Genomic DNA, 27262 nt, shown 5'->3' on the forward strand with positions numbered 1-27262 from the left:
CCAAGCTTTGCTCGTTGGCCAGTTCAACCAGTGACATCTCTCCTTTTTTCTATTCAACAAACAAAGAAGCAATAATGTAAATGAAAATTTTAAAATTTGAAAAGAAAAAAATATTTAGAATTACTATAATTCAACACAATAAATCGTAGAAACTATACAAAATAGTAAAAAAAGAAGAAAATAGGATACCTTTTGTATAATGGTTGGAGCTAATTCAATCCTAACAATGATTTGCAGTATTGTTGAAGTTGTCATTAGCAAGAATGAATTTCCATCAATTCTTCAACCTTCTTCGCTTGGTGGAATTCAATTGTCTTCGTGTTTCTATTTGCACAAAGCATCTTCGTACAAGCCAAATTTATAGAAAACGGGTAGCTCTTCGTATTCTTAGTGACTTTAAGGCCAATAGTATTTGTTATAAATTAAATTAATAACAAATGAATTATAAATTTTTTGACCTTTCAAATTATAATTCATTAATAAAAATAAATTGAATCAATAGAATTTTGATCAAAGTTGTCGTTTATAACTGCCACAGTATAAATTGATTGCAGAACATTAACTCATAGAAATAATTCAAACAAATTAATTGGGTGGTGGTGGTAAATTGCACTAATTCTTTAATGCCAATATTGAATAATGGTAATGGTAATAAATATGATAATGATAATTAATATTGTAATGATAATAAATATACATGATAATGAATTAGAACGTACGTGGCAGTTACAATTCCATGGTTGAATAAAGTAAAACTTCCACCACATTATTTAATCTAAATTTATTTTTTAAAATGCAAGCTCCAAATGCAATATTATCTAATTGATCCCATATCTTATGTATATTTTTTAATAAGGACAAAACTTATAAATATTTCAAAAAACGCCAAAATTAGTTTATTATATATATATAGATGGATAACAACCTATTACAAAAATATCAAACTATTACAAATTTTAATAAATTAAACATATTAATGGTGTCTGTACCATATTTTTCACAAATTGGGTGATATAAACTTCATAAATTTCATTTACAAACTCTACACATTTTTTACTGAAAATTTATTTTGCAGAATTTAAAACTATATAACGAGCACGGTGATCCATGTTATTCAAGATTGACAATTTCAGAATAAAATCAGCCACTAGTCCACATTTCTAACAGCATCCATAATAGGAAGGACTTCCCCACGGACTAGCACTAGGACTTCCAAAAACACCTTCTATCACGTCACTAGAACTTCTCACCCCACTGTCACATCACTAGGACATCCCACTGCACAATAGTGGACAAACACTAGGACATTCCGAAGGACAAGAACAATAATAAAAATTCACAAATTCACATATACGCAATTACAGAATTAAAATTTCGACACGAATACGGGCGGAGAAAGTGCAATAATAATTTTATTAAATAAAAAAAATTAAAATAATACTACAATGCAACAAAAAAAACAACAATTTAAACAAAGTTTAGCATGCCTTCAATCTTTATAGTTTGCCGCTAGCCGAACTGCTTGGGGGTCCGAGGGGGCGGAGTGTCCCCTGCCCGATATTATGATATGTTTTTGTTTTAGGCCTTCATTTTCGACGATCGTTGTGCATGAAATAAAGTGCAACGAGCCGGATATATAGAGTTGAAATTTAAAAAAAAAAACGAAAAATGCTCTCGTCCGTCGGGACGTCCGTCGAGTGCCCACAATAGCGGACGAGCGTCTTATCCGACGGACGAGAGGTCGTCCGTCGCGCGCTCGTCCGCCCCAATAGTGGACGTCCTGGACGGACGACCCGCTCGCCGGTCGGATGTCAGCCGGGATGTCCGCTATTGTGGCTAACCCTCCACATGGGAAAAATAATGATCTCACTTGTAACAATGAAGCATAAAGACAATAGGATAATACAAGGTGGTACCACTTGTCAGATCGAGCCATCTTTGGATAATTCACTGACATATAATATTATAAGCAGATTTATATGCTCGCATAATCAAATTAATTGTATAACTGTTAGATCTAGAGTCTAGAGAGCTTAGTATACATACCTCACCAGGAACCTCTATGCTCAACACAATAAGCTGACAGTATATCCCATAACTCATCATTGTTGGGATCGGTCTAGCCATCTATTTTAGGTTGTGAAAAATATGGATCCCATTCATGAGGCCCTGCAGCTCGATCTTCACCCGGTAATTCATATTTCCAGCTAATTTCCTCTATGAAATCATCATCTCTACGCCCCTCGATTGTGTCCTTCCTCAGTTTTGTCACCTTGTCAATGACTGCACAAACAGCCACGTCAAAGGCATCTCTAAAAGTCTCCAGCTTGGAGCGAGGGTCGGCATATATCAGTTGTGGGATGAGATTTATAACTGCCTCTCTCATTTCCTTCACTCTCTCTGCAGGAATTTGACTGAGCCTTTGCTCTATGCTGACATTCTTACGAATGTCATCCTCTGGAAGGAACACAGAATATATTGAATAGTTCTTTGGTAAATGCCAGGTGTACTGAATGTAGGCAGACCCTGGATGGGAAAACACGGGTATGCAACCAGCAAGCATGGAGTCAAACGCTGATCTTCTTGTGTATGAATCGCCTTGAGGTTGCATACAGAAAAGTGAGCTCTGAAACATCTGCATAATGCTACTCGGAGAATGACACTTACTTTCCCCAAAACCGCACTCCAACAATTTGCACACTGCCGAATTCTTGCATTGATCAATGATCTGCCCTCGGATTGATTTCGCATTGCCTGGACGGGGTGCTCCAGCGAAACAAAACAGATACTTCCTCTCAAGTTTCCTCATCCTATCCTGCCAAATGATCACATCAGCATCCTTAGCGGGATGGAAGTAGGTTGGATATGGAATTCCAAAATCATTTGCATTCCATGGACTTGATTCCACAACAAGCATAGACATGTTTTGGACGCTGGCATGAACAAAAGCTTGTTACCCCAGTCTGACTCTTGGTCAGATAGTCGCCTGAAATCCCACGTTATCCTGCCAGCCACGAGAAAGTGATCCTTTCCTCCCATAATATTCCATTCAGGCGTCTTTGCGAGCCAATCAACCAAAGCGAGAGACGCAGCATCCCTAGTTGATATGTTGTGCCCCCAAAGATACCTTGCAATATCTAACCCAGCGTAGAAGGGCACAAAAATAGCAGCAGCAAGTGAAGAGTCATTCGTCAAGCACTCATACTGCTTCATCCGATTACTGAATATCACATCCACAGCAAACTGATTAGTCGCGCACCACCCAGTATTCGAGAAAACCCCCTCAACATTCTCCAGTGGAGGACCTAGACCAGCGTTCGTGGTGAACTTACACATGTTGGTCCACAGGCTAAGGCTCCTACACTCCTTAAGCATATCCTCATTGAACCTTGGAGGAAGATCGTGAACATAAATATACCTCCCCCCACACGGATCGCTCTTATTCTCTACAGTCCTCAACGCCCTCACAAAAGAATAGGTCGGCCTCTCCTCTTGAGGCCTATGAATCACATTGTTAGACTTCTCTTGATCCCCAGCTCGATCTTTCGGAAAGCCCATAGAACGACTAACTGAGGAGGGATTCGGATAAACGGGCAGAGTGTTAACCGATTTAGCATCGATGAAAACGTGCTCTAATCGACGAGAACTATCAGCAATACCACCATTACCAATCACCATAAAATGAAAGTACAAGAGGCATAACCAAAAGAATGCTGATAATGCGGCTAACAAACAAAGCCGCGAATAATGCATTCTGCCATACCCTTTCTCCATCAGATCAACTATAACACAAGTAGTTGCGCAAAGCACTAAAAATCATATAAAAGGAAATCGAGATGCACCAGCACATAAACCCTAAAACAACAAGCTACAATTGAGATTCAGGATGCAAACTTTTACAGCAACAGAAATCGGAAAAATGCAGCCGGAATGAATTAAACAACACGAAAAAGCGTAAACGAGCGGAAATTCAGCGGAACTAACCAGCAAGAATAAGAATTGAAACGATTCAGCATGCGGTAATTTAGACGAGTAGAACTGTTACAGCTGATCTCACGCGGAAACTCATGAAGCTAAAAGAAAAAAAATCAAAAATAAAAAATATCTTATTGTAGTACAAACTAGGACTTTCTCTAAAAAATGTAAGCACAAAAAGGTGCAGAATGTAGAGAGGAGAGAATTTGAGGAGAGAAATCGCAGTTATTTATATTTCCATTCTCAGTAGTGAAGCGAAGTTATGGAAGGGAGGGAGGCGTATTGTAGCGAGGGACAGCAAGAGGCGTATGTTAGAACCCCGTACGCCGTGGAAATTATCTTTGTCGCTTGTCACACCGCCGCTGGACACGTGGATACATGCCAGCTCAATCATATAGTATTATAATACTCCCTCCGTCCCCCAATTTGAGTCACTCTTTGACTCGGCACGAGTTTTAAGGAAAAGTTTGAATGTGTGGTGTAATAAATGGAGTTAGGTAGTGAAATGTGGGGCCCCTTTGACTTTTGGTGTAATGAAGGGTAATTTTGATGTCCAAAAATGGTAAGTGGGAAGAGTGACTCTTATTGGGGGACGACCCAAAATGGAAAAGAGTGACTCAAATTGGGGGACGGAGGGAGTAGTATGTTGCATGAAATTCATGAAACTATTTAATTTAGAACTAAATGAGATTTATATATTCTACGTCTGATTTATATGTTGATATATGAAATCATTTAGAGTCGGAAATTGAGATCTATATATATATAATCATTTTCGAATGGTGTAGAATTTATGGGTAGCATAATTTGTTGGTGTCAAAAGATAGTAATTACGCTATAATGACGGCATACAAATAACACAAGTAAATTTTAGACAAAGCTATCACACTGTAAATAAAACTATTGTATTTTAACAAATATACTTGTTGGATTTCCATTATTGTGAGCTTCAAATTTCATTAAACAAGTATGTATATGGACTTTGTTAGCATATCCTAATTCTCAAAATATAATCTACTCGAGATAAAAGTGAAATTTCATTAAACAAGTATGTATATGAACTTTAATAGAATATCCTAATGCATGGTAGTGATCAAGATATAACTAATCTTAAGTGTATAACTAGAGAACAAATCTCAGCCACACATTTTAATGGAACAAATATTATTTATTTTAATAATACAAAATAGGCCAAGGGTATTTTTGGCCTATTTCCCTCGAAGCCGCTGTGCTATTTCCCTCGAAGCCGCCAATTTCAACGAAATCTTGCTGCAACCAATTCAACACCTACTAGTTATACCTCTAATACACCAATTCGTAAAATGGAAAGAAATCCCTAATTTGGTTGATAGAACCAGGTCGTTAACTGCAGCAGAATTCCTAGACAAAATTGATGATAAAAAGGAAAACGCACACACATACTCCACATGATCTATATATCTGAATGCGTGGAGATTGAAGAAGATCTACCAATTTGTTGGATTAAAGCTCCTGGAAAGCATGTCCTTTGAATTCTGCAAAAACTTTGATTTCTTCATCTTCCAAAATTTATGCTAATATTTGTAACTGTTCGGGCAGTAGAGATTAGAATACCGGATTATGCCTCGAGATTTATATGTACCACTCTTAGCATGATTTTACTTCACTTTTATTTACAAAACACATCACTCTTATTTTGATTTTACTTCACTCTTGTTAACAAAACACATCACTCTTATTCTGATTTTACATCACTCTTGTTAACAAAACACATCACTCTTATTCTGATTTTACATCACTTTTGTTAACAAAACACATCACTCTTATTCTGATTTTACTTCACTCTTGTTAACAAAACACATCACTCTTATTTTGATTTTACTTCACTCTTGTTTACAAAACACATCACTCTTATTCTTATTTTACTTCACTCTTGTTAATAAAACACATCACTCTTATTCTGATTTTACATCACTCTTGTTAACAAAACGCATCACTCTTATTGTGATTTTACTTCACTATTGTTTACAAAACACATCACTCTTATTCTGATTTAACTTCACTCTTGTGTACGAAACACATCACTCTTATTATGATTTTACTTCACTCTTATTTACGAAATACATCACTCTTATTATGATTTTACTTCACTCTTGTTTACAAAACACATCACTCTTAGCTTGGTTTTACTTCACTCTTGTTTACAAAACACATCACTCTTAGCATGATTTTACTTCACTCTTGTTTACAAAACACATCACTATTAGCTAGATTTTACTTCACTCTTGTTTACAAAACACATCACTCTTAGCATGATATTACTTTACTCTTGTTTACAAAACACATCACTCTTAGCATGATTTTACTTCACTCTTGTTTACAAAACACATCACTCTTAGCATGATTTTACTTCACTCTTGTTTACAAAACACATCACTATTAGCTAGATTTTACTTCACTCTTGTTTACAAAACACATCACTCTTAGCATGATATTACTTTACTCTTGTTTACAAAACACATCACTCTTAGCATGATATTACTTCACTCTTGTTTACAAAACACATCACTCTTAGCATGATTTTACTTCACTCTTGTTTACAAAACACATCACTCTTAACATGATTTTACTTTACTCTTGTTTACAATACACATCACTCTTAGCATGTATCGACATGCTTCTATGCACCAAAAATAATTCCTCTCATCGAAAAAATGCTAAATTAGTTGTGTTTCATTCAACTATTTTACCAAACAAATTTTGTGTTTGGCAAAGTATCTGACACCTATTAAAAATCAAGATCCTTCTGAATCTTGAGATTTTAAAACTGGCATTTCGATTACATTGACCAGTTCTCAAATTATGCACCATCAAACTTTCTAGCATATCATAATAACAGAAATGTGTAAAAATTTGCACAAAACAGAAAGAATGAGCAGCCAAAAAAAAGAAAAGAAACTGTGGTAGATAATCGTTTTTCGATATCAGCAACCAACAAGAGACATATCCACAAATAATTCACTCTTAGATTGAATTGAACCAAAAATCCTCCGAGCTTTTACCAATTACTACGTGACTACATCCAATTCAAATTCGAGATCAAAGTAGTAACAAGAAATTGAAAAGACATTTGACGCATATACAAAATGGCGCAACCAAATACGAAACCCTCAGCCCCCGAAACCGTAGAGCGTGCGGCCCTGCCTCTTCAAGGCATAGACGACATCCATTGCCGTCACCGTTTTCCGGCGAGCGTGCTCCATTTGTCGGTTTAATTTCCAGAACGGAGAAGAGGAGAAGATAGAAGAAGAATCGTGGGTTCCTTTTCAAATGAATTCAATTTGCTGATGTTGGAGTAAATTCAATTGGTTATGCAATGACAATAATACCCCTGACTTGTTATTATGGAGTAAATTTGTGATTGAGGGAGTTAATATCTCATTAAATTCAAAAATTAATACTAGCCATTGATTTTTTTGATCTTGTGGCTATTATTTGTTCTCTAGTTATTTGGTTAAGGGGTGTTTGCCATAGATCATGACCCTCCTAATGCATTTACAACGTGTATATCTTGTGTCAATCTGCGGCCGCACAATGGGTATTTAATTGAATTAATTATGATTAGATTTCCGCGACAAAAATACGATTAGATTGATTATTCATTAAAATAGTTATTTTTGGGATTTGGACACTAAATAATTAGATTAGAATAAAACCGGGTTGCGTGTCTGTTTTTGATCTATTAAAAATGGGTATAACCGTAAAATCTATTCCGCAGGTACTTGATTTGAGTTCACTAATTAATTACTCCACTTGACATTAAGACAAAACTCAAAATCTTGGAAACAAATTTTAAAACAAAATCAATAAAATAAAAGAGATATAAAAAGAAAAAGTATTCGAAGATATTAGAAAAAATATAACTCATCTTGTGAAAAACATATAAAAACTAGATAATTAATTTTGGTTTACGGACGGACGGAGGTATAAAAAAAGAAAATTATAGTTAGTAAATAATTAGTCAAAAGACCATAATTGATTTAGTTTCCACGAAGTACTTTTGAATAAATGATACTCAAATGATAGTAATAATCACTATCAGTACATTGGACTACATACTTTATTGATTTAGTTTCAATTTGTTTTATACATTAAATTTGTTCCAGTCTACGAGTATTAAAATTGGTATTAATATTTTTTTAACTTACATGAAATCTGAAGCTCAATTTATCCATCTAAAATTATAACGAAAATGAACAAATCTTTTTTTTAATTAACTTATAGATTTGACGACAACAACTAATATAGACCAAACCAAACCAAACCAAACGAGAGCGATGCTCATAAATTATGTTGTACAATATTTGTACGACATAATCAAGCGAAAAAATAAGCTAAGATTGAGACGATGAGCGTTACAAAGACAAGCAATAATACCAAACGAGTAGTAGAATCAGTTGCCTTGTTCTTGGTCACAAGGCGAATCCCTCTATCCAAATCCAGTCCTTCCAAAGACAAGCTGACTCCAGGGTCCCCCATTCTCACCTCACTGCCCAACAACACACAGTTGTTGATGCCTTGCACATCATTATTTATGTATATATTTATGCTGCAGCTTCCCCGTGCCTCACCGCCCTCATCATCCCCGCCACCCGCTACCATCGATGCTCCCACATTCCGGCCACTCAGCCTCACATTTTCGAAGGCGCCACGGATGATCGCCGGAGGGAAATGGTGGCTCATGGCTTCAGAGGACCTGAACCTGCTTTCTTTCTTGAGAGAGAAGTTTTTCATGGCTACGAGTTTCTTGATCATATATAGAGATTGGTGTTTATGCATAGAGTTTTATATATAATGAGGGTGTAACAAGGAAAGTAGATATTCCAGTGGAATGACTTAATAAGCACTCAATCAAACTTTTGGGTTGAGGGATATGCTTTACTCCTAGCTAAAGCCTAAACCCTAAGTTTGCTCCTAGCAAAATGCATAAATCATTAATCAAGTAGTTTAAGGGGTTTCTTTGATCATATTTTCCCTTTCAGTAAACATGTTTATCCTTATTGTTTAGGGAGTTTTTTTTTTCCCTCTTTTTCTATAACAGCACTACCTTCAATGAGGCCAAAATGCTGAAATAGGATGACCACAATTTCCTTCCCAACACTTCACTAGTGAAAATACTTAAGTTTTATTCACTTCATAAAGAAAATAAAACCTAGCTCTAAGTACAAATATGCTGCTGCTCTCTTTCAGTTGGTCATCACTATCAACCTCATCCTACCAAAACTTATTCTATTGTACACTTTGTGCCTCTGAAGGCGATACTCACACAGTCACAAGCACCCACCGAGATGGGAAACAACGATGGTGTGGTTCTCGTTGGAGTCGGGCTACAATCCAGATGGTCGGTCAATTGTCACCGGCTCTTCAGCCTGATGGATCATCAGTAGCAGCTGGAAGTGAAGGAGAGCAGGCGGAGTGGGGAATGCATGTTCTTAGATAGAACAGAGCCTCAAATTGAGGACTTGTATCAGAAATCCGGAACACCACTGGACCATGATGAGTACTCCGACACCAGCTTTAGGAACATGGACGATTTGTCCTCTAACAGTCGTGCTGGAGTATCATACTCTGCAACCCGACCTGCAAAACGTACACACAAATATCCGGAGGGATTAGTGTAGCTCCATGCATGTTCTGCTAGCAATCCCATTGGTAGGATTCAGTTTAGATAACTGCAAGATTAGTAACCCAAATATGAGATTGCAAACACAACATCTAGCCTTTCATCTAGATTGCAATGCACAGGAAAATATAATGGGCCTTGAATGTGAAAAAACAAATGAAACTGGGCAGATGCATGCGCTTAGTGACATGAGCTATTGGTGGAGTAAGAGATAAGAGAAACTCCATGAAAGTACTAACAGGACCTGCACTATTAACAATCATAACAGGTGCAGAAAGAAGGGGTCCGCACCAACATGTATAAGAAATTTAGGCTAACGCTTTTTTTTGGTTTGAAATATTCTCTCAAAATAAAAACCAAAGACAAATTTTCTTTTCATACACTATGGTATTCTTAATTTCGTATACATGAAATTATTACTAACGAACTCCTTCAGAAAAGACCATTTGTATGAATCTTGCAAGGTATGATATTCTTAATTTCATATACATGAAATTATTACTATCAAACTCCTTCAGAAAAGACCATTTGTATGACTCTCGCAAGGTAACGCATGATAAGTTTAGTATAAGTGAAAATCTGAAAGGGTATAGAAGCACACCATCACTGAGGACCAAAACCATGTCGCTGTCAATCACAGTTGGGATGCGATGAGCAATTGTGCATACAGTGCAGTCCTTAAATTCTGATCTTATTATCTTTCGGATGAGGTTATCCGTCGCAGAGTCAACCGAGGCCGTTGCCTCATCAAGCACCAAAATTCTCGCCTGTTTAAGTAAAGCTCGACCAAGTGATACCAGCTGTCGCTGGCCCACACTCCAGTTATCTCCATTTTCTATAACTGTGAACATCAGATGCAACAAATCACTTCTTGTTGCTCAAAACTACGTAGGTTGGGCTCATTTGCCACTAAAGAAGCTTGATTCAAGTTAACTACTAGGATAGTTGCGTACCAGGGTATCAAGCTTTTGCTCTTTTTGACGAACGACATCGCCTAGCTGTGATTCATCAAGTGCCAGTCGCAATTGATGTATGGAATGAAATCATGAAAATTTTCAAGACTTGGCACAAAAAACACCAAACATTGAACAAAATTCGTTAAAGGACTGGTTTTTTATATAATCTTAAGAAATCTGTTGCTCTTTAACACACAGCATTTGTGTCCAAATCCCTACCTGCCAAATATCTTGATCCGGATGCTCCCCAAGTGGGTCTAGATTGTCTCTGATAGTTCCTTCAAACAATGTTGGATCTTGGGGAATGATGCTCAGCCTGTTCCTCAGGTCGTGAAGACCAATTTTTGAAATATCAATATTATCTATAATTATTCTACCCCCGGCCGGCTCAATCAACCTAAACAGAGCCTGGATCATGGTCGATTTACCACTTCCAGTATGCCCAACAATTCCAATTTTCTTTCCACCAGGAAATATGCAGGAGACACCATGGAGCACGACAGGAAGACTCTCCTTGTAACGAACCTGTAGAGGACAAGATAGTCAGATAGGACTCTTTAAGTTCATCTCACTCCCAGTTTTACTTAATTCTATCACTGCTTGAGCGCAATCGGCTTATAGCATGCAACTAAAGACTCCATAAGTACATTACATGGAAATTTGGGCATATTTCAAATTTACAATGATCAAGCTAAAGGATGGACAGGTTTGCCTCCTTGGATAGGATATTTATGCTTAAACTTGACATCTAAAATAAATAAACAGGAAGGTAAACAGAACAAAAAATATGGCATACCTTTAAATCAATTAGTTCAATTGTGCCATTTTCAGGCCATGAAAATGGAGGTCGCGTGTCTTCAATAACTGCTGGTGCTTCGCTAGGTATATGGCAGTATTGATGAATCCTTTCTATGGATATGATTTTGTTTTCAAGCTTGCAAAAGCTAAGAATCCAACGTGATAAGCGGTTATTCATATTGAGGCCATATGTCACTGCAAGGCCAGCCATGCCTGACGAAGATTTTACAATTAAAATATTAATAAAGTGACCTGTTGTCCAGCATCTTCTTCATTATTTTCTCAAAGAATGTAATTAACAGCTCATATACAATAAGTAACAGTTAGCTCAACATATCTGTTATGTGGATTGTAGATAGACGCCCTTTTTTATCTAATGCTTACAAACAAAATAACTTTATTCATGTATGAAGTTTTTCATAATCATCACAGTAACATATACAAAGACAGAAGCCATCATCCCTTTTGTCTAAAGTTCACGCATGACAAGAAAATGTACGCTTTCTCCTCATTGAGGTAAAAGTAAAATGTTATAGAAAGTATCAACTAGATAAAGACTCGAAATAATCAACACTTTTGGAATGAAAGAAGAGTGATTTACTTACTTGGATCTGTACTTCCAGCAGGTAAGCTCACAAGCAAGACTATGCAAAAGGCAAACACAAATGTGGACAACAATTCCATGCGCAAACAAAGCCATTCTATAGCTGCAATGCTGCAAAAGAATGGACGAGCAAAGCAATCGAGAAGATAAAGATTCCTCTTCATGAATCTCTTTTCTTGCCCAAACCCTCTGATTGTAGCTGCTCCAGCAATAGATTCAGCAAAAAGATGAATTATTGGAGACTTCTGGATACTAACTATGCGGACTAGTTCTCTGGATGAAGCCATGTAATATTTCTGCATATGTAAAAGAAAAACAAACCTCATCTTATTTCTCAATAAATCTTGAAAAGGACAATTTTTTACACGTCATAGTAACAATATAACAGAATTGAACAAGTGCATGCTAATGAGATTCAAAATACTCATCATCGAAGTCATTCGAACAAAACCATGCAACACAAGACAAGTGATAAATCATTATACATATAGTTCATTGTGATGGATTCAAATATATAAGCAACAATATATTGCAAACATGCTGATCATGCTTTATGTGGCTATTTTGGGTATATATTTTACGTACATTAATGGCCATCCATGCATAAACCATAAACTAAAGATGATTATATTGTTGGTGCAGACAGGTACATGCATTTACTTAGTTTACAACATCTGAACCACCAATTTACATAGAGGGGAGAATTTTCTTGGCATAATTCACCTGCATCCACACGCAAGCAATTGCCATTGGGATAACTAGAAGCAAAACTTCCCAGGTCACTTGTGTCATTACACCAATAATGCCAAGAAGTTGAATGGTTGTCGAAGCAAAACCACCAAGTCTGAATGGAATATCAAGATCAACAACACTTTGATCAATCGACACCTGCTAATCACAGAAGATCATAAGAGGTGAACAAATGTTGAGAAATTTTGGATGTAAAAACAGAACGAGTGGGCATGAAAACCCCATACCCAAAGCCCAAAGTCAAGAATAGAAAAGGAAGAAGGGAGTGGAACATGGCTTACACGATTCAGTATTCGTCCAGATGGAGTAGAGTCAAAGAAAGACATTGGCGCCCTAAATACTGTTCTGAGCATTTTCATAAATAATTTTTGTGCAGCTGCAAGACCAAATGTAGCGACAAGAACAGCCCTGATAAATATGAACCAGGAGCTTCCAAAGGAAAGTGCCATATAAACACCAATAAGCATCATGCTACTGGTTTTAGGTTCGTCCCCAACAGTCTGTGGATTTGCCCAAGCCATCCACCAACTCCTAGCTATTTGAAGGACCTGAAACATTGTTTGGGCAAGAATAATCAATGGAATCAATAAACCCTTATATGCAGCTGCCATATATGACAAATACACGCGCTCCCGGTCCTCATCCTGCACAAGCTGCTTTTTCCTTGAACGTTTAAGCTTTCTTTTTCTCTTTAATTGCTTTCTTTTCTGATGAGGATACCCCTTCTTGGACTTCCTTTGCCAAACCAGTAATACTATTACTAGCTAAATTGGAATTTTCAACTGTGAGAAGAGACTTAAGATGATCATTTTCATCAGATTCTTCAGAAACTAGGTTGCAAAAATCCATTGCCTCAATTGCTTCATGATGAGCCTCTACCAATGTACTAAAATCTGTTCCTGCTTGCAAGAGTTCATCATATATTCCAGCTTGAATAACTGACCTTCTTTCATAACCTACACAATAAGGTAGAAGGGATGCTGAAAGAACAAAAAAGGTAATATGAATGTCTAACAACTATATATAATTAGTCTGAATCATTTATCTCCTATTTTATGAATGGGTTTGCAGCATGTGCAGTGTCTTCTAAAATTGTTTGCAGAAATTTCTCATATTCAAAGGATGATCCATGTCGAAGGCGGTGAAGAAATTGACCACAAAATCTGGACAAACTCAGCTAGTGCATAAGTTGATTATTTCCAGAGCTTATTAACGATAATTGAGAAGCCTAGAAAATATAGCAATACAAGAGTAGTTATACACTAGCTACACTGACAAAAAAATAACTTATTCTCTGTACTTTACAACGTCTTTTTTCTCAGTTAAGCTGATAAAGTCGGACGATTTTAGAAGGCTTGATCTCTGTAACAATCATAACTAGTTTAAAATCAATCCCATTAGATGCTGCCACTACCACAGTAAATCTGCCACTAGGCAGAAGTTTACTAGCATTCTCGTTCATGCTGAGCAGCATGAAAAATTTGTATCCTAAATTCCTAAGTCCTAACAATTGGATATCTTTCATTTATGAGGGAATTAGTTTACGAGAAGATCCAGAAACACTCACCAATTAACTGTAATGCTCACATAAGCATGGAAAGAATTCATGAAATAAGTGAGCATGGCATTGGAAGATGACGCAAAGCAACAGAGCACCCTAAGCAATAACTCTAGGCTAGTTAGTGACCATATAAAACTGACGTAAACCAAGGTCCAAAACTCTACTGTAGGCGACAACATAATTAAATGCTGAAGGCAATACCAAAATCAAGTCAGCAGCAGGTAAAAATTCGACTTGGTGGGTGACAAAAATGACAGTTTTTGTAGCTAGAGCCATGAGTATATATTCCTGCAGTTCCAGAAAAAAATAATTGTCAGCCAGATTCAATTTTCTAGGTCCGCAAACTGCAAATAACATAATAAAAAATTTTGGAAACCTTAAATAATTCTGAGCCAGTATGTGCATCAACAGCACTGAAGGGATCATCAAGCAAATAAATATCAGCATCTTGATACAGTGCCCTGGCAAGCTGCACACGTTGCTTCTGACCACCACTAAGATTTATCCCTCTATCACCAATAATGGTTTGATCACCATGTGAGAATAGCTCCAGGTCTTTCTTCAGTGAACAGGCTTGAATAACACTCTTGTATTTTGCCTTGTCCATGGGACTTCCAAAGAGGATATTTTCTTTTATGTTTCCTGATTGAATCCATGCAGACTGAGAGACATACGCTGCAGATCCGCAAATTCTAACCTAACATATACAGCCAGAGATGAGCAGTCAGATTCAACCAAGTTTCTTGAGGTTAACTATGAGAACGAAGGGTAGGCAGAAAGGAAAGAAAGTTAGCAGCCAAAACATCAAACTTACTTCACCAGAGATTTTCGGAATCTCACCGAGGATGCAAGAAAGTAAGCTCGACTTCCCAGAACCAACCACACCACAGACGGCCACACGCATTCCCTTCTCTACCTTGACATGTATGTTGGAAAGGGTTGGAGTAGGCGAACACTGATCCCAACAGAAGTCCCCATTTGTTATTTCTATGGCCACATTTGAAATGCCTCTGGGCAAGGTAGTGATTGCATCTTCTGGAAGCTCTTCCTCCTGCAGAAATGCAGAGATCCGATCAAGGGAGACTTTAGTCTGTGCCGTCATGGATACCAAGTCAGGAAAATTTCTAAGTGGTTCTTGCAGGATCCGGAAAGTAGCCAGAGCAGAAAGAACACTGCCAGCTGTAAGCTGACCACCTAACAAAATGCAAGTCCCGAATGTAATAGCTGAAACAAATATAGGAGAGCTCCAGAATATAAATGTGATGTAAGCCTGAGAGTAAAGAGCTTTCTGCAGATACTTGAATTCCACATTCCGCATTTCTTCCAGAATCAAGCGGTACCTATCCTCCCAAGCCTGAGATTTCAGAATTCTCATGTTCCTGAGGCATTCTGAAGTCTTCCTCATCCTATCATCCTTGGCGGCCATCAACTTGTCTTGATAGCTTTCCTGAATCCTTGCCACTGGAACTGTTGCAATAATGGATACAACAGTGGCAATGAGAGTGGCAAGTGAAGCAATTCCAACGTTCTTGTACAGAATTGCAAGAGCAAGGATAATCTGGAGAGGAAGCATCCATATATCATGCAGATACCAAGAAAAATCCCCTACTCTCTGAACATCCACGGCCATATAGTTGACAATCTCTCCACTAGGGTGATTTTGCCTAGCTGAGCTTGAAAGCTTGAGGCCTTTCCTGTATACCATTGCTGTGAGAGCTGACCTAACATGCATACCCATAATATCAACCCCAAGATACCATTGTCGGCTTGTTACAGTCTCCAACAACTTTGCAGTGAACAAAATTCCAGCAAGAACATAACCCTCATTCGGATAAGTCCCCTTTCCACACAGGTAGTCCACAAAGTAGCTTATCATATATGGTCCGACATATGAAACCAAAGTGTTCAGCCCAGCAAATATTGCATTGCGCCAAGCTTCTCTCCAGAAAGACTTGAGGATAGCCCAAGCTAGAGACGGGGTTTTCTGGGGATCCTTGGCTTTCAGTTTCTCCCAATTTGAGTTCAATATCTTGTAATTGGTCTTGGAGCGGTCTTTTGGTGCAAGCAATGGAATATCCTTAAGCTCCAGTGGCCTCTTTGCTCCAATTGAAAGAAGTGGGTCCAGCCATGAAAGAGAGATCAAACTGAAAAGCCCAGCTTCACTGTAAGGAGTAACCTTAAGACACCCTGCTTCTTCTTCAAGCAGCAATGGCTCTTGAAGATCAGAGTTCCTACAGACTTGGATACCAGTAGCACCCCCGAACGCAACGAAACAGATAAAAGCAAGAGCTGGGGTAACAATAATGTTAGCTAAAACATGAGAATCCAAGTGGCCTGATCCTTCTTTAAGAAATCCTTTACCATCTTCATACAACATACACAGAGAAATGATAAAAGATGCAATCCACCAAACTCTCAACAACAGTGAATATTTCTCAGCAGCCTTGTATTTACAGTAAAGAACTGAAAAGCTCAGCACAAACCAAGCTAAACTTAGAGCTGCAGGCAGCAATAGCACAGTCCAACCAGAATTTCCACTCTCACCTTGTGCAGCCTCCCGTATTAGACCAATTCCATCATACCCTAATACGAATATGTAAACCAACAATACATAAAAGCAACACACCACCGAAGCTTTGTAGCTTTTACCAATCACAATGTTATGAGCTTCCTCAACATCTGCAACTCCATTCTGCCTAACATTCCCTTCACTCCCAACCAAGTCCTCCTTCCACAGACGAGCCCTGCCAAAACACAAGGCAACATACCTTGCAGATACAATGAACACGAACACAAGAACCAGTGCCAAATTGAAGCAAAATGAGGCTAGTTCCAACAAGGACAGCTCCTTAAAGGCAAGCGCCACACCATTTGAAGCTCCAGAAACAGTCGTTTCAGCAGCCAGTAAAAGATTGATACCCACAATAATCACCAATATTCAAACCAAGAACGCCAACACTATGAACGAAGTCCAGTGGCAACGTCAAAACGGGCGAGGGATCAAATAGTGCGAAAGGGCATTTCACCATCTGGCAATATAATGCGCAAAGAATTGACAAGTCACGGACGCAGACAAAAACAATCTGCACACGGAAACAAATACATCTTTTTCATCAAAGCCAAATACAGAAACACAGAGCAGACAAAAGGGGAAAAAACAATAACACTCAAACTCCTCTCTCTCTTTCCTGCCAAATCATTTCTAAGACCATCCACTACTCTGTCTTTATACCGTCCCTTAACTACTATTTGACCACTATTTTGACATAAAATTTAACCTCATTATTCATCAAATTTACACTCAAATGTCATTACTTTCATAAAAATAAAACAAAACAAAATCTTAAACATACAAAAAATCAAAAGGGTTTCATTTTCCACTACCTCACTTCAATTATTACACACTCCAACAACCACTGCCTCACTTCAATTATTACACGCTCCACCAATTTCTTTAAACCCTTGACATAATGAAATCCTACTCTTAAACTGGGACGGAGGGAGTATTTATAATAAAAATTAAACAGAACTCTTATTTACAGGACCAAAATGATCAAACAAAAATTCTAATCCCGGACTGGTGGTGGAGTATTAAAATCGCGTTGTTCACAAATTTTTTAGTAATATTTAAATGTTGGATGAAGTATTAATTTTATGAATATTTTGATTAGCTGGATAGACAATTGTGTTAGTGCCGTGTGACAATATAACTCTGATAAAAATTGGTGATGCGATTTGTATTTAGGGGAAAAATCAATTTTGCACCATTATGTAAAGACATAGGTGGCTGGGTTGGGTTGGGTTGAATTGAGCCAAAATAAAAAAGAAGGCTACTAAACTTATTAGAGAGATAAAGGAAGTTAGGTTCATATACTAATATATCATGTGATTTATTTACTTTTTTTGATACTATGTGCATATCTATATAACTTATTACGATTTGGTATATCCGCCAACTCATTATTAAACTGGCACAGTCGGTCGGTTTTAAATTTTATAGATGGGGTAGTATATAAAGTATTTTTCTCATATTACACTAACCGTTCAACTCATTTTCTATTACATTTCTTAAAATTCATGCTAGGTTGAAAGGTGTTAAATTTTACGGAATAAAGATGTAATACAATCATTGACTTTTGTGAGTAATATCACGGATTTTAGCTTCAGCGTCATGCACATTTTTTTCTAAATACAAATAAATTAAGAAGTTAAACAAAAGGTGAAAGTTGTGATAACTTTCTTAAATTGATAACTGATAATTATGTCAACAACCTATATTACAGATTATATTAGTCATGACAACAAGATTTTGAGAGTCTTGGTTTAAGGTTACCATCTTTCATCTCCAAACCAATTGTTCTTCTCCTTAGGACCAGTGGGACCATCTTCGCCATAGAGCTCCAACGGCAACTTGCTGAGAATGTTGTTCATAGAATTCCTGAACAAGGGGGGCAAGCGTTTGACAATCTTATCCAACTCAGATTTGGAATCATAGACAATTCTTGGCCCCCACTTCCTCATATATTGTAACCAACAAGGTTCTTTAACTACATCTCCAAGATACTCAGCTGCAACGACTTCATATTGCCTACTAGAATCAATGAAATAGTCACTTCTAGCAGCATCGTTCCTCGCTCCAATCCTGAGTTTTGGATTGCCCTGGATGTAGGTTCCTGGGTAAGGATAGCTAGCATGACCATTTCTTGAAGAATAAATGATGGCTTTGTTCCCCTCATTAAACTCCAAATCATAAGCATCTACCCATTCACCTCCACTATGCTGGGAAAAGTATATGCTCCACAGCTCCCCGGTGAAATTGCTTATCCGAAGAGTGAAGTGCTCCCAGTCACCTACATGACGACCAACCTTGCTGAGGCCAATGCTCATCTTCCCAATCTTCAATGTGCCCGGCCCGTTGAAAGGGCAAAAAACCCACATTACAATATCCGTGAAAGTCCCTCCAAACGCTGGTTTAACATGTAGATAAAGAATGGCACTTTCTATGTTCCCATGCTTAAGTTTCTCCCTCCTACCATCACAGGGCAAATCTATCCAATAATGTCCATCATCTGACCCACCATAGGGAAGAACGGAACCTTCAGCGTCAATGGCCTGCATGGACTCACCCGTACTATACAAGAGTGCTCCATTTTGGAAGAACCATGAGACTGAAGATGGCAGATAGACCTCATTAGGGTGAAAGAAAACAGTAGGTCCATAATGCTCGACGATTGCATGAATTTGATCCATGTTGGGCATTGCATGTAAATTAGGATCCAAGTTCTTCAAGCATGCAATATCAAGCTCTTCCCCTAAACTACAGTTACTACACAATGCCCTGCAATAGAAAGTACCCGTGGATACACCTCGTCCATAAATTCCACGATTTAGAGGCCTTGCATTCCAAACAGTAAGAGGGACTTTCAAAAACTTGGAATACGTGCATGCTATCAAGGGACAAGCCTCACATGTATCAGTTAGGTCAGCACGAACACATTTCACCTCATTCGTCTCTGGTTTCTTTGACTTGTTGGTCACCACAAATCCCAACGATTTATAACCCTCTGGCGGCTGTGGTAACCAGAAGTAACCACATCCATCAAAGTTCTCATCTCCTCCATCGTATGAACTCCATACCAATGAATAATCCACAGGATCCACAAGGGATGGCATGTGGTCAGTCGAATGATCATGTCGACCAGCTGCTTCCCTAGCCACAAGAACAAAGCCTCGCAAAGGCTTTTTATCTGGTTGACAATAGTGACCAAGACAATAAAATCCATCAGGGATTAAAATTGGTTTATAAAAGCTAATGCTTTGTTTCCCATCCGTGGAAGGGTTGGAACACCAAATAAACTCAAAGTTAGTTATTTGGCAAACCTCTAATCCTCCTAATTCAATCCTTGAGGTAGCGAATCCACAACCTGTGTATATTTAAATCTAGTTAGCTCATAGCACAAGCAAAAACTGAATAGTAAAATCCATCATACCAATGGAATCAAATTGAAGATTATCAGCTTGATTGTTATGAGCAAGCTATAGACATCAGAATTTGAATTCACATAACCTAAAATGATCAGAATCAATCTTAGAAATGAAAGCCAACAACAAAGTCTCTCCATCTCTCTACACGGAGAGAAACAAAACAACACATAGTAAAGTTACAATAAAAAAACTAAAAAGGAAAACGTACAACGATCATGCAACATCTTCTCAAGGTCAAAAATCTAACAGCTACAAAGGCGAATCGATACGCTTGGAGATCGACATGACGTACCTTGGGGCCATTGTGGAAGGGGTTCAGGCAGAGAGAAGAATTCGGGTTTGGGTTGAGTGAGATCGGTGACATTGGTCCATGACAAACATTTACATCCCAACATCTTAAGCAACCGACACCAATTCAGGATAGCACCAAAAACCACATTAAGAGTTCTCACGATTTTGGTGAAAAAGTGGAATTGACTCAACGTAAATTGCGAAATGAATCGTTGATTATTTGGGAATTCTTCTTCATGCGATGTTCGTCTCTGTTTCCTCCTCATAACGATCGTCGGCCCTTCCGAGAATCGAGAATTATTGGTGCTGATCCGACCCGAGATCCGACCCGGATTTGCTGTGCTGGTTATTCGGGCTGGCCTGGTCTATCTGTCTTTATAGATTATCTTGACGCGTCGTTGAAAGTTGAAATGGGTCAAAGACAGCACGCAATGGATACAAAAATGCAATTATAAATTACTACTCTTAATTACATTATTTGCCCCAAAATGTCATAATTTTTTAATGATAATACGTAAATTTACAAATGGCATGTGACATAAAAGTTAAGTGGAATCCTATTCGATCCGACATGGTTCAATTTTTTAATAGCACGTGGTATAATTTTTTAAGGAATTATTATCATTTTTAAAAATTACTTCCTCCATCATTTAATATGTATCCCACTTTGACCTCACACAAGTTTTAAAAAATGTAAAAGAAATTATATTGAAAAAGTTCTTTCTATTACTTTATCATTTATCTACTTTAACTATTTATTATCATTTTTATAAAACGAGTGCACAAAAGTAACTGAGACTGCTAAAGTAGGACAGAGAAAATAGTAAAATGACGTGGATAATTAATAAAGGACGAAAATAGAAATCTGAACACATGGTGGGGGACGATTGGAGTACTATTTTAAATCGCATGAATGTTGCTTTCCATAAATACAATCGCTTTGTTCACTACATGAGTCATATTTAACATAATTAATTATAGGATAAATTGAAAAATAAAATTATTAAATTTTATCATTTTAAGTAAATTTTACTACTATCTTTTTAAAATACTAGTTAATTATTCCCTCGTCCTATAATAAAAGTCACCCACATCTTGTCATTTCGGTTTGTCACACAATAAGAGTTACGTATATTTCACTTTTAACATAAATGATAACTAGGTCTCACATTCCGCTAATTCACTTCACTCACATTTTATTATAAAACCAATATAAAAAAGTGGACTCAATATTCCACTTACTTTTCCAGTCCACTATACTTTATATTTCTTAAAACCCGAATGTGACTTCTATTATGAGACGGATAGAGTATATCATAACTTTGAATTTTTTAAATTGTCAAATGGCGAAAAATATCAGTAAGCTACGTGTCTGAATTTAATGATGTAGTGAATACATGTGTAAAAATTTAGGATGTGACTGACTATGTGTATTAAAAGACGTATGGTTGGGGATCAATCCCTACCTTATGTATGGAGCAGTATTAAATCATTGGGTCAGTTGTTCTATCCTTCAAAGTGCCTATAATTAGTACGAGGAATAGTAAGTGGAAACGCCGGTAGATACCATTGGTCTTTTAACAAAAAAAAGACTGTAGTTTAAGTATTTGAACGTTTTGTCCATCAATACATAATTTCTAGAGTGAACTACATGTTTATTCATAATTTATAAATTAAACTACATTTATAATATTATATTCATTAATACTTAATTTAACTAATCCAAATATGAGTAATAGAATGTCTCATATTATTTGATCTAAAATGTCATGTTTTTATTTAATTTTCAGTTTGTTCTATTTAATTTGAACAATGCAGGAAAAAATCAAATAAAAAACCAGAATTACGTGAAAATGAAAAATGTCATGTTTATTTATTTTTCAGGTTCAATTTTTGAAAAACCAAACAAAATCAGATTTATATAAAAATGAAAAATGATTCAAAATATCATGTTCATTCAATTTTCAAGTTCAGTTTTTGTATTTATTCTGAATGCTACAGAAAAAACCCAAATAAAATCAGATTCACGTAAAATGAAAAATAAGGAATTTAATTTTCAAGTTTCGGATTGAGTTTTGAATCGGAGCCTTGGGTGGTCCCCTCCTGCTTCGGCAGACCCACCGCCCAGTGACGTTATAGCAGAATCTGAAAACAAAAAAGGGAAAATTTGCATATCATCGTGTCACCGGCTGTCCTCATCCTCTTTGGCTCAGCCGATGGCAGAATCCCGCCATGGAACTTCAACTTGTCCTTCAAGAGCGCCTAGATGTTGAAATGCTTGAAGTCGCCGTACATTGACTGGTACGACAACAACGCTCTATTGCGCACATCGCTCAAGCTCTCGCCGCTTCCCTGCTCCCTCGAGCACTTCTCGTACTCCGCCGAGAACAGGTTGACTTGCTTCTTCACATGATCTCAGTGCTTGCGGAGCTGCTCCCTATGGCGCTTGTACGCGCTCGGCGGCTTCGCCTCATTGTAGTGCTCGGCGATGCGCTCCTAGTACGTAACCTGCTTTTGGTTGTTCGCAAATACCGGGTCCTCCGAAATATCCACCCAACACCTCGCCAAGACGAAGGTTTCAACCGGTTGGTAGTTCATCCTCCCGGGGGCGTACTCTTCATTCGTTTCCGGAGGTGGCAACTTGTACGCCCGGTGCCGATTCCGCTTCTTTCTGGCGGGGGCGGGGGCGGAGGGCGCGGTGGCGGCAGCGCGGCGGGAAGGGGCGGTGGCGGCGAGTTGGAGACGACTCCATGTCAGACAGACCGTACGAATCCGTACTGAATTCAGGATCGTACTGCGTGCTGGAGTCGAACGGCTGATATTCGTCAGGGTCTGTACCCGGCCAACTGCACCACCCCCAAACATCAGACTATTTGGACTTGGGTATTCACTGGAATTCATTTTATAGTGTAATTTGAGTGTGGAAAAGTGAATGGAAATGTTACAAATGAAGGTGGAGTATGGGGTATTTATATAAATAAATTTTTCGGAATAAAAAAAAAAAAAACAAAAACGCGTCGCATCGTCCGCGCCATCATCCGCTTCACCCACAGTGGGCGGACGATGGCGCTGACGATCTATAGCGCACCCACTGTGGGCGGACGATGGCGCGCCCGAGGCATCGGGCGGCCTATCGTCCGCCCCATTGCGGATGCTCTTATAAGGAGGAGGGTTATCCACACTTATATAGAGGAGTTAGGATCATCACCATGTCGATGTGGGACAAGATTTAAGAGTTTTAACATAATACTATATTAGAAATGGACCACTCACCCCTTAAAAGGTCTTATAAGGGCGAGGGTTATCCATACTTTTATAGATGAGCTAGGATCATCACCAAGCCGATGTAGGACAAGATATTAAGAATTTTAACACGCCACCTCACGTGTGGGCCGGAATGACACATCGGACTTCCATCACGTGGGTAGGAAAGAGAAGTGATAAAGAGATAAAATTCATCATCGACTTGGGCCCGCTTTGATGCCATATTAGAAATTGGTCACTCACCCCTTAAAAAGTCTTATAAGTGGGAGGGTTATCTACACTTATATAGATGAGTTAGGATCGCCACTAAGCTGATGTAGGACAGGATTTATGAATTTTAATAGCGCCCGTGGTTAATCCATCCATCGAGCCTGCATCTTTCCGTCATAGAGAAATTAGGGTTCAGGTAGAGAGAGTGGAAGATGGATAAACGAGATGAAGGAAGAAAAAAGGGGGGCGATTTTCGAACGGGGCGAATGAACGTTATTTTTGGGGTTGGGGAATGATGAATTAATAAAATTACAATCCTAGAACACATATATACTCCATCCGTCCACGAAAAATAGGACACATTATGAATGACACGAGTTTTAATGTGGAATTGGTAAAGTAAGAGAGAAGGGAAAAAAGTGAGAGATAAGTAGTGTTAGGCCATCCGCAACGCTGTCTCTTATCTGTCTCTTAACCGTCTCATCCCTTAACTATTCATGGGCCCCACTGTACTTTTCACTCCATCTCTTAACTAAGAGACAGAACCTGCAACCCTCCATCTCTTATCTGTCTATTAACCATCTCTTAACTTACTATTCATTCAATTTCATTTTTCATTTTTTTTCCAACAAATTCAATTAATAAAAAACACACTTCATTAAATAAAATAAAAATACAACTTAAAATCCTAAAAAAATACATAATTAAATTTGTGGCAAAATAAATTTAAAAAAAAATAATTTAAAATATAATTTTATAGAAATTAAAAAAACTACTCCGCCGGCGAATCATCTCCCGAAGGCGGTGGCGGTGCACTCAAGCTACCTGGAGGCGGAATACCAATTTGTCTTGTCATATACTCAATTCCAGCAAGATGGGCTTGGTATTGTGGAGGCGTCATGCGGGAAGTGTCCGTCATCGTGGCGGTCAAGTACATGGACAATAGGGTGTTCGAACACGAGCCCGAGCCCGCCTGGCTTGATTCGCCTCGGCCCCTCCTCCCTCTATCCGTCTTCCCGCCTTGGTCCTTTGCGGCCGACGGCGCACACGGGAGGACCCCCGGAATCGTCTGTCGTGCCCTCAACCTCCTGCGAGGTAGCCTTTTGTGCGGCGTTGCCCGAACCACCCCCACTAGACGAGTATTGGCCACCCGCCATGTGCTTCGTGCGCTTCGAGGTCGAGCCCGAGCTGGACCGCACACCGCCTGCCCACCTTTCCTTGTCTTTGACGACCTCCCAGACATCGACATGTCTGAATTCTTTGCCGATGTCGTCGAAGTAGACTCGCAAAGCCGATCTCAGAATGTCGGCTCCCGCGGCTCCGCTTTGGTAATGAGCCGCTTCGTTCTTGTAGATGCCGCAGAATTTTTTGACCTCCCTGTCGACTCGGTCAAAGTGAGCGCGGAGCATCTTCAATGTGCGGCGGCGGGACCCTCTTGGCTTGATCTCGTTAAAGGCCTCGGTGACCTTTTCCCAGAAGCACTTCCGGGATTGTTGATTCTCGATGATGGGATCGTACGAGACGCTGATCCAGACGTTGTACACCACTATCGTGTCCTTGCGGCTGCACGGATGCCGGCCTACATCCTCATCCTCCTCGACCGTCTCCGTCTCTTCCTCCATGGCGTCGAATGCCCTGGAGCTTCCACCGCCTCGTCCTCCTTCCGGATGGGGTTCATCCGGATAATCCCTGAGAATACCTCGGTGCGGAGGGACGAGCGTATGCATCCACATCAAAATGGGGTGGTCGGTACCCCCCGGCGTCGACGAGCCCTGGGTGCCCGGCATAGACGAACCGGAACCACCCAACACATTGTACATGCCCCCAGTCGCCAAACGCGTTGATGTCAAACCCGCCGGAGCCGCCACCGCCACCGCCAGAGTGTTCGTCGTCGAACATTTTGTGATGAGAGGTTAGATGAAAATTGGAGAGGAAATGAAGATAATTTGAAGGATTTGATGTGTATTTGTTTATGAAATGAGAATGAAATAGGAGTATTTATAGAGTAAAAAAAAGGAAACGGTCGAAAAAACGGTAATATTACCGTTTTCAATTTTTATTTATTTATTTATTTTAATTAAATTCAAATTTTTTTAAAAATGATTTATTGCGTCAGCGTGACGAAGCCCACTCTCGGGCCGGCGAGTGGGCGTCACGCATGGCGCCGGAGCGCGCCACGTCGCGCAAGCGCGTGGCGAGACAGCCCGCGAGGAGTCTCGGTGGGACGGACCTCTCGGCGAGACCGGGACGAGACGGGCGCTGCAACGCGTCTCGCCGCCGTCTCGTCTCGTCTCGGCGGGACGAGATACGAGCCACCCGCGAGACGCGTTGCGGGTGGCCTTAGAGCATCTCCAGTGGTTGCCCGTCCCACTCGGACATCCACTAGGACTTCCCAAAAATACATCCTGCCACGTCACTAGGACTTCTCATCCCACTGCCACGTCACTAGGACTTCCCCTGCATAATCCGCCCTTCCCATCGCCCTTCCCACTAGGACTTCCCGCAATAAAATAAATCACAATTATTTAACGGAATTATAATTTTGACACGGAATACGGGAAAATTATGTAATACATAGATGTCCGACTCGGACATACGGAAAAATTACATAATAAAAGGAAAAATTACATAATAAAAGGGAAAAAAGAAAAAAATACATAGTCCGATCGGACGTCCGACCCACAATGGCGCCCGTCGACTCGGACGTCCCGCGGATATCCGAGGACGTGCGACGTCCTACCTGCATGGGCGTATCCGACCTTATTTTCCACAATGGCGGACGTCAGGTCACCCGTAGCCGACGTCCGAGCCGGACGTCCGCCGCTGGAGATGCTCTTAGTGGAATGTTGGGTTCATATTATTAGTAAGTGAAAAGTTGTTGAAAACTTTTACCTTTTAAATGTGCTCTATTTTTTATGGACAACAAAAAATGATAAATATGTTCTATTTTTCATGGACGGAGGAAGTATATAGCTAGTTTAAACCAATGCGGATCTCCTACTACGACACTCACAATATAATAAAATAATGTTATAAACATGTAAGTGATGGTAGGAATATGGATGAAGTATGAGTGTTGGAGTAGGAGATCCTTTCCGAATTTAAACTATAGTCACGCTTTCCTAATCGGGGCTAAAATCCCAAAAATAAAAAATGCTAAAATAGCAACTTGAAATAATTATGAAAACATATCTTATGATAATATA

The 27262-nt window shown here is 39.0% G+C and overlaps 2 protein-coding genes and 2 pseudogenes across 2 annotated transcripts; all 4 read right to left on the bottom strand.

The window, feature by feature from the left end:
• Positions 1–1388: 1388 nt before the first annotated feature.
• LOC121792675 lies at positions 1389–4272 on the bottom strand (annotated as a pseudogene).
• A 4059-nt stretch (positions 4273–8331) lies between these two features.
• On the bottom strand, positions 8332–8748 carry LOC121779600. Its single transcript, XM_042176944.1, has one exon. It carries the CDS (start codon positions 8746–8748, stop codon positions 8332–8334), a length of 417 nt encoding a protein of 138 aa, XP_042032878.1.
• A 372-nt stretch (positions 8749–9120) lies between these two features.
• LOC121779609 lies at positions 9121–17411 on the bottom strand (annotated as a pseudogene).
• A 1110-nt stretch (positions 17412–18521) lies between these two features.
• On the bottom strand, positions 18522–20944 carry LOC121792670. The gene is made up of 2 exons (XM_042190705.1): positions 20584–20944; positions 18522–20230 (listed from the first exon to the last, which is right to left on the bottom strand). The coding sequence occupies exons 1-2, from the start codon at positions 20846–20848 to the stop codon at positions 18636–18638; spliced, it is 1860 nt and encodes a 619-aa protein (XP_042046639.1). The 5' UTR covers positions 20849–20944; the 3' UTR covers positions 18522–18635.
• Between the last annotated feature and the right edge of the window lie 6318 nt (positions 20945–27262).

This window comes from Salvia splendens, chromosome 2, assembly GCF_004379255.2.
Source record: "Salvia splendens isolate huo1 chromosome 2, SspV2, whole genome shotgun sequence".
In the NCBI taxonomy this organism is placed as follows: Eukaryota; Viridiplantae; Streptophyta; class Magnoliopsida; order Lamiales; family Lamiaceae; genus Salvia; species Salvia splendens.

Coding starts and splice junctions, on each gene's coding strand:
- LOC121779600 (XM_042176944.1), bottom strand. CDS start 8,748: ATGAAAAACTTCTCTCTCAAGAAAGAAAGCAGGTTCAGGTCCTCTGAA.
- LOC121792670 (XM_042190705.1), bottom strand. CDS start 20,848: ATGAGGAGGAAACAGAGACGAACATCGCATGAAGAAGAATTCCCAAAT. Junction 20,231..20,583: donor CCTTCCACAATGGCCCCAAG/GTACGTCATGTC, acceptor AAATATACACAG/GTTGTGGATTCGCTACCTCA.